Source organism: Solanum pennellii, chromosome 11 (genome assembly GCF_001406875.1).
Source record: "Solanum pennellii chromosome 11, SPENNV200".
Taxonomy (NCBI): Eukaryota; Viridiplantae; Streptophyta; class Magnoliopsida; order Solanales; family Solanaceae; genus Solanum; species Solanum pennellii.
In genome coordinates, this window is record NC_028647.1 from 7,594,101 (window position 1) to 7,602,399 (window position 8,299).

The 8,299-nt window shown below is 33.7% G+C and overlaps 1 protein-coding gene across 1 annotated transcript; it reads right to left on the minus strand.

Moving 5' to 3' along the window:
• Nucleotides 1-1,518: 1,518 nt before the first annotated feature.
• On the minus strand, nt 1,519-7,928 carry LOC107003355 (protein GrpE). The gene is given in 4 exon segments (XM_027912837.1): nt 1,519-1,944; nt 1,947-2,007; nt 5,762-6,271; nt 7,586-7,928. Coding segments are annotated over 3 exon segments (672 nt in total). The 5' UTR covers nt 6,236-6,271; nt 7,586-7,928; the 3' UTR covers nt 1,519-1,807.
• Between the last annotated feature and the right edge of the window lie 371 nt (nt 7,929-8,299).

Sequence of the window (8,299 nt, forward strand, 5' to 3'; positions counted from 1 at the left end):
GTGAAAGTGGCCCTCCTCATGTGCACCTTATCAGATTATAAAAGTTGAGAATCACAGTAGTATGAATCTTTTGATAAATAGCTCAAAAATGGCTCAGTACATCATAAGCTTGCTTAGATCTGCGAAGAATCTGGTCACCCAAATGATCAATATTACCCTTACGATTAAGTCAAATATCCTTTAAAGATCGAAATGCTCTAAATGCTCTTGCCTCTCATGTCCCTTCTTGATCTTCTCATGCCCCCCCCCCCTCGATGTTCCCTCCTTCTTTTGTGAGTTTTCAGGTTTTAGTGACTTTGTAAATATTTTGGATTAGTAAATGTTGGGGAAAATACTATAGTGTTTTATTCAACTGAAATTATATAGTAAACAACTTATTATAAACATCGTATCGTGGCAAGTCACTGTCTTGAAAGCAATTTTGGCCTGACTTGGTACAAATCATTGTAGTTGGTCGCTCTCCAAGGTTCCACGATTATTTTTAAACACATGCACTTGTGGTTGAAGATTTGGATGTTTCCCAAAACCATTGCCCAAAAAGATGTTCTAAAAATAAGAAGAAAGATGGAAATGTTATATTTTCTTTTGTTGGTTGGGTTGCAATGTTCACAAAAGGCCATGCTTATATAGGATTTGCAAAAGAGAAGTTTCAAAGTGAAGAATTAATTTGTATAACGCATTGTGAATGCTAATGACTTTAAAAGTCATTACATCACATTCCATAGAAACTCTTCTTTTGTTTTGGAATGGAAAAGTTATTCCCTTTGTAACACAATTTACTTTATGCTCTTTGTATTACACAAAATAAATGAAGGTAGAATTAATATCAAGTAATGTGAATCTCTTTGGATTCCTTTATTTTTATCCTATCTCTAATTTTATATACACTTTTTGAATGTTTTTTTGTTTCAATTTTTAGGTTTTAATTTAATATTCTTATATTTTAAATAAAAGTTTTGCATATGTTCTCAGAGTATTTTCTTCATATTGTGTTTTTGCTTTAATGTCTGATTTACCGAAGAATCTTTATGCTTGTGAAAAATAATGTCCCATTTTCAGTTAGACAACAACAATTTCTTTGGACTCATAAAGTATAATGTAAATAAGAGAATTATGACAAATATACTTCAATTATGGTACCATATCAATATAGTGAATGCAAGATTACAAAAAAGAGTCTCGAGGACTTTGAAAGCCAAACCTCATTCAAGATGAACCCAATGTAGTGTAGATAGGCAGTAATGGATAGTCGTTAGTGACTTGTTAGCCAAATTTTAAATTTTATTTGGGCGGTGAGGATGGGAGCTACGGGGTAAGGTGAAGATGAGGTGTTTAAAAGGTGGGAAATACATTGTCAATATGGAATGCAATTAGGAAAGTAAATCCCTCCATTTTAAGAATTTACGAAAAATAAATTTTCCAAAAATTTTGACCAACTGGACATGAAAAAATCGAAAAACATATCTTCACAAGAAACACACCCTTAGTGGTGTAGCGGAAGGTAGATGAACTGCCAAATTAGTAAGATCCCAAAATGGTTTTTCATATTAATGCAAAAGAGAGTTCACAAGCCTTCAGACAAACATCAGAACAAGCATATTTTCCTTCAACAACTAGATTGAATCTCTTAACATTCAAAGGAAACATTCCCCCTATTTCTCATTGTGTAATCGACACAAAGAACAACGAGCGAGGATTGTACACTATCGCCGAGGATTGCCAAGACGGATGAGAATTCAAATCCATTTATATGACTGGGAGTAGTCTTTGCTCTTCAAAGAATTGAATGTATTCCTGTGAAAATGAACTAGCTTTCATCAACTCCGACAGTTGCTGCTGGGGATTTCTGTGAGACTGAAGAGGGTACCCTTTTACCAGGTCCAGATGAAACCTTAACCATAGCTGGTCTTAGAAGGCGGTCTCCAAGTAAAAACCCACGGCGAATTCTTCTATTACAATTCCCTTACTAAATTCCTGAGATTCCTCACGAGCAATAGCCTCGTGTAGCTGTATCAAGAAAAAGCAGATGCTAAAGATTAGTAATAGCTACACCTGCATTGGATAAGACAATGTAACATGGACACCACCAGCAAATTCATACCCACCACCCGAACAAAAAAAATTCCAAGTCAATGAATGTTTCAAAACATATAGGTAGAGGAAGCATTGCATGAGGCAGATGTCACAGTCAAGGTTACACCCAGAAGAGAACGCATAGTCTCTCCAGCCAAATCTGCATTTGAACACGTTATATCTATACATTGCTTTAACTGTCACTACTATCAACACGTGTTCAATTAGCTAGTCATCAAATATTTTCTCATTGCAGCAAGAACCACACGATGCAACACTTTATATTGCTATAGTTGTCGCTTTCACTGTCGCTGTCAACCATTAATCAATTAGGTCATCATCAAATATTTTCTGATTGCACTGAAGTCAGACAATGAGTTAGAAATTAATAATAACAAATTAGATTTAGGTCTATCCTAACTGAATGCAAACAACTGCTCCATCTAACTTATATCTGCGAGACGATGACCGAGGTAAAGGATTCTCTTTATATATAGTAAAGAAGGAAAATGATATGTGAAAGAGAAAACTAATTGCAGTTAAAGTAAGAATCTAAATAACGTCAAATCCTTCTAGAGTGCTTCAACCAGGGTTGGTTCTTAACTCAAAATCTAAAGCAAAATCACTCGATAGTTTTCTTTCTTCCTCTTTTCCCCTCCTTCTCTATGTTCCCACTTCTTCTTTTTTTCTTATTTTGTTTTCCTAATTAAAGAAAAGGTCATAGACATGTCCGACTTTTAAAAGGCTAGCTCAGTAAGTACCAACAAAGCATTATAAAAAGCAACGAAAATCGCCGATGTGAAAGAATGATAAACCACAAATGATAGTATCTCTCTTCACTGCATCTATTAAAAGATAGTTAAATACTAAATTGAAATAAATATTACAGATCAAATTGCCCTTTTGATTTGACCAGCAGTTTAATGTAATGTACAGAAGTTTAACGCTCAAATTTTGCTGCTGTTAGCACTAGCTCCTGTTACTCCACAAAGCATAAGCTAATAGTTTGTGGAGTGCTATTACGAAGTTTCTTGGCGGAATTTTCCTTACAATATTCCTTATGCTAATAGAACTCTCTTACTTTTTCGGCTTCCTTTTTTTGTGTTTCCAACGTAAAAGGGTAAGACTGTACGCGTTTTCATACTTGAGAAAAGTGAAAGTTCAATAAAAATTATTTATCGCTTGTTTTTTACCTTACCACTTAAGTAAGATAATTTATGGCATCTGTCACAACTCACAATACCTGTGTATGTGAGATTTGAATGCATATTCTATGCTATAGTGTAAAGCTTTGTAGTTTGTACAAGTAGAAGAAACAACACTATTTTATGACTCAAGTATTTCTCAACTCTTTGAACTTAATTAATATCTTCGTCATGATTTCTAACATTACAGGGCCTCTTTTTTCTGTTAAAATTTCCAAATTTGACACCAATGTTTACTTTAAATTCAATCCATCTTATTTCCTTTTTAAAGGTTAGAAGCACCCAAAAAGGTACATCTTTAAAATGGCAAGACTCTAATGGTAACAAATATCAGCAATCCTCATACAATATTTACCAAACATATCATAAACCTTAACCATGCAAAACATAAGACATCTATTAAAGGGTTAATCAAACATGTCAAGTTAACATTTACTTTAAAATTTATGGAAAGAAGTGAAATGATAATTCATTTTAATGAGGACAACTTTCGAATGATTTATACTTAATAAAACCTTTTCTATATAACAATATTATTCAAATTTTCATAAAGCAAAAAATATTCCTGCATTAATTATCATGTAATTGCATCAATGATCATGAGATTAAATTTGAAAGCGAAGCCCAAGACAATTTTCAGCATCAAAGTTGAGGAATGCAGCCTTTTACCCTCCCTCCTTGAAGCTGAATTGAGAGGTCCTTATAGTGACAGACTTTCTATGTTGTTTGTTCTTGTTATAATCTAATCAATAACCTGGTTCCAGATTTAGAAGGCAACACTAAGACTATCTACCCATGCCTTGTTTTACATTTACTCAAGTGATTTGAACTAATTAGAAACTTCTTCTAATTTTTTGTTGTTAAACATGGTTAGTAGGGATTCATATAGCCGACCGCAACTTGTCTAAAGGTGAGACATAATAGTAGTTGTTTGAGACACTGAATTATGTTGATTCGTAGCTAATGAAGTTTGTTATGTGGTACATCGACCTCCACACGCACCAGTCTGTTATGATGATTGAAGATACTAAAAGAGCACATCGTAAAATCATATGATTAATGCAGCTTTAGCTAAAAATAAAACACAGAAACAAAGAATCATCATGTACCAAGTAATTGGAATCTATGTTACTCGGACTCTTCAAAAATATCAACAAGTGCGTGTCGGTATCTCCAAAAATAGCATATTTTTGGAGAAATCCAACATGGGTGCGACATCGAAAGTAAAGAGTCTGAGCAACTTAGGTTGGGATTGAACTAGCTGACCGTGTAAGCTGAAGTGTAAGAAATTTGGTGAACTCCTGAATCCTAATATGTTTTAAAGAGAATCATTTAGTATTGGAGCGAAAGGCACTTGATAGAGAAATGGATGTAGAAGACTTATATGGGAAATCTCAACTAATTTGGGATTGAAGTGCAATAAATTGATATAGTTTTTGAAGTATAACTTATGGAATTAATAGAGTATCCTTGCACCCAAAGATGTGACCTAGTAGTTAATGAGTGCAAACCTTGGCGACATGAGTTCAAATGTCAACATGGAGAAAAAAAAATACTAAGTAGTTTCATCCATCTGCCTTAGCTTAGATAGACAGTGTAACTCGGTACTTGGACAGATAGGAGATAATAGGTACTCCGTGGAATCATCGAGATACACGCAAGCTGCTGGATACCATCATATAAAAATAAGGACTATCCTTTATATGTTATCTTTGAAGTTTTTAAATTTATATTTTGAGATGTTGATTATACATGCACATGCGCGCGCTTGCAGACTTATGTAATACACACATATATGTTTAAATGTATATGCAACATGAACAACTACACCTCCGTCTCAAACAAGTATATATCTATATATATATATATATGTATATATATATATATATATATACATGTATATATATATATATATATATATATGCATATAAACTAAATTCAAATTTTATATATATATATATATATGCATATAAACTAAATTCAAATTTTCATGTTGTGTGTCACGTACTGTTTTCCAAATTTTGTACATATCCATGCTACTTGGGCTAATGCAGCCATAAATTATACATCCATTTCCACTTAATAGTAGTTTATTCAATTTCGATGTGTCAACATGTTCTTTTATAATTTTGATGGAGCGAATTATTGTAGTCAGACTGAGTTTTGAACGTTGGAGGAAACTAGAAGCATAGGTAGTAATGACGTACAGGCGGCAGTAGGGTGACACAATTTGGCCAGATGAGTGACATCGGTTTGAACATTTAGGACATATAAAGAAAATGGACAGCGTATTTGACATGTGGTGTTGTCCATGACAAACTAGAGTACAACATGGATCCACGACCGTATATTTGCTGGTTGTGCTTCCTTAGGATGTAATGACAACAAAAGTAAAGAGACCAACTTCTTTCACGCAAATGGGGACAAAGAATGACTTCATAGAGAGGGAGAAAAGAGACAGCAGAGAATCAGTAATTTCTTACCGCGGGATCAAATGGCTTGCCAACAGTTGGAACAACAGCAACGCGCAAACTCCTCATTATCTCAACGAATTGTTTGTATATTCCCTAGTAGCTTGCATCAATTTTCTTTTCCATCTCAGTCTCTAGTTTGATCTGTCGCTTAGCTCTCTCAAAGTTATCAACCATGGGCAAGAGGCTCTCAATTATTTCCCCTTGAGCGTTGGTCCTAATTCTTAATTTCTCATTCTCAGATCTTTTCCTATAATTATGAAAATCTGCTTGTAAACGGATATATTTTTCCTTTCCAGAATTGATATCTGCTGATAGAGCAGATACTTTTTGAGCCATGTCATCTCTCTCCTTATCTACCGAGGATATGACCGCCTCAATTTCAGAAATAAGCTTTAGATCTCCGACTAGGATGACCTCCTTGTAAACTTGCATGAGGGGCTTCAATCTAGATGAATATTTCTCATCTACTACATCTTTTGACATTTCCAATTCACTGAGGTTATCCTCATCATCACTTGCCTACAATAAATTAATGTGTCATCATCAGTTCAGTGCAGTAATATTACAAGAAGCAAAATCCATTGATAACTAAATATGAGGAGTTAGATTAGGTAACTAAGGGGATATCGACCATAATTAATAAATGTGAATAAAGCTATATTGAATGTATCTCTTCTAAAAGCTATCTACAAAACCGATTTAGGGCTTGTTTGGATTGGCTTTTGGCTTATGACTCATAACTGAAAAGCCCATAAGTTAGGATTTCTAACTTATGACTTTTGGCTTATTTTTGTTATTTTGGCTTAATAATAAGTGCTCATAAGCATTTTTTAACTTTACCCAAACGCTTCAAAATTGCTTAAAAGCTATTTTGGCTTAAAAGAACCTAAAATAAGTCAATCCAAACGGGCACTTAGAATCTCCAAATTCCAACCTATAGTCCTTGTAAGTAAGAAGTACATATCATACTTATATGAGGCAACTAATGCTAGAGTGAAATATTGTCGAAATTTTTTCATGCAGATACTTCAAGAGTGATAGGAAGTCAGGATGTGCTTCTTTGTAGTTTATTAATTATATTTACATGGGGAAATGAAAGGATTTAAAACAACATAACCAGCATTTACCCACCATTAAGCACATTCAAAATGCATAAGCAACAAATCCAAGGACCACCAAGTACTTCACAGGAGGAACTCACAAGTAAAACACTGATCATCTAGTCAACAACTACAAAACGAGCTATTTGCACTCTACTTTGCATTAGTCCTTGGTCCTCCTATAATACACGTCCCCTACTCAATAACCAGTTCGCCTTCTACAATTTCCCAAATCAATATATCAATAAATCAACCATTTCAAAGCACAGTCTGCACAAAAACACTGTCAACCTAACCTTCCTCCTTCCTATTAATTTTCCCACTTTATACACACACCTAACCAAAATTTTTAGGTCATGCCATAAGAATATTTACATCATTACACACCTGCTTAGGAAATCAGCACACACAAGAAGAACACCAACCTTAAAATTAACAGTTACCAAAACTTTATAAAGAACTTGGCACTAGGACTATCTACCAATACAAGATAACTTAATCTCTACTATATCAAAAACATTAAAAAGGAATAAACTATGGACTTTCACAACCAAAAAAAAAAGGTCTTTAAACTGTTTTCAGGCATACAAAAGGAGGTGATGAAACTTGCTAATCTCCTATGCTTAAACCTTGTTTTTACACTGAACCTACAAGTAAGTATAACCCAATTACCCCAAAGCCATAAAATTGCAATAAAACATCAAATTAGAAGATTGGGAGAGAGAGAAATTACTTCCGAAGCAAAGTCTTGGAATGAGGCAGGTTTTCGCCGAGGAACGTCTGGTATAGTTCACTAGTATTGGATTCCATCTAGATAGAGCAAATTTAGTGGTTTCGCATTGTTTGTTGAGGGAAAAATTGTGATGGGTACATTGAGAACATTGAGGGATTGAGGTTCTTGCTGCTTTAGAAGAAGAAGAAGGGAATCGAAGTGTGCAAAAAGTGTGAGAAAGAGGAGCCGAAGCTGCCATTTTTTTCAAAGATAGAGAGAGATTCAGGTCTCTCGTTAGGAGAAAGGGGAATGAAATTTGAGTAAACAGTAATCCTTTGTTTATGTGATTTGGACAATATTTTTGGATTAGGAATATTTTTTTAAGTTTCTACAATATATTGTTACTTTAAATATTATATTTATAATGATTTGTTATTTAAACTTTATTATACCATATTGTTTAAATATATTGTTATGTAACAATGAAAAAAATCTCATTTTATGTAATGACTGATATGGTGTGATTACGTCTTTATTTTAATATTTTGTTTTTATTTACTATTTAATAATTATAATACTTTTTCATAGTAGATCTACTTGGTACCTTACTTTTTCTCGAATGTGTAACATTATGTAAAGATGGAAAACAATACCATCTATTCAAACATAACAACCGTCCAAATAAAGAGTGTGTTTGGTATGAAGGAAAATGTTTTCATGGAAAATGTTTTCTTG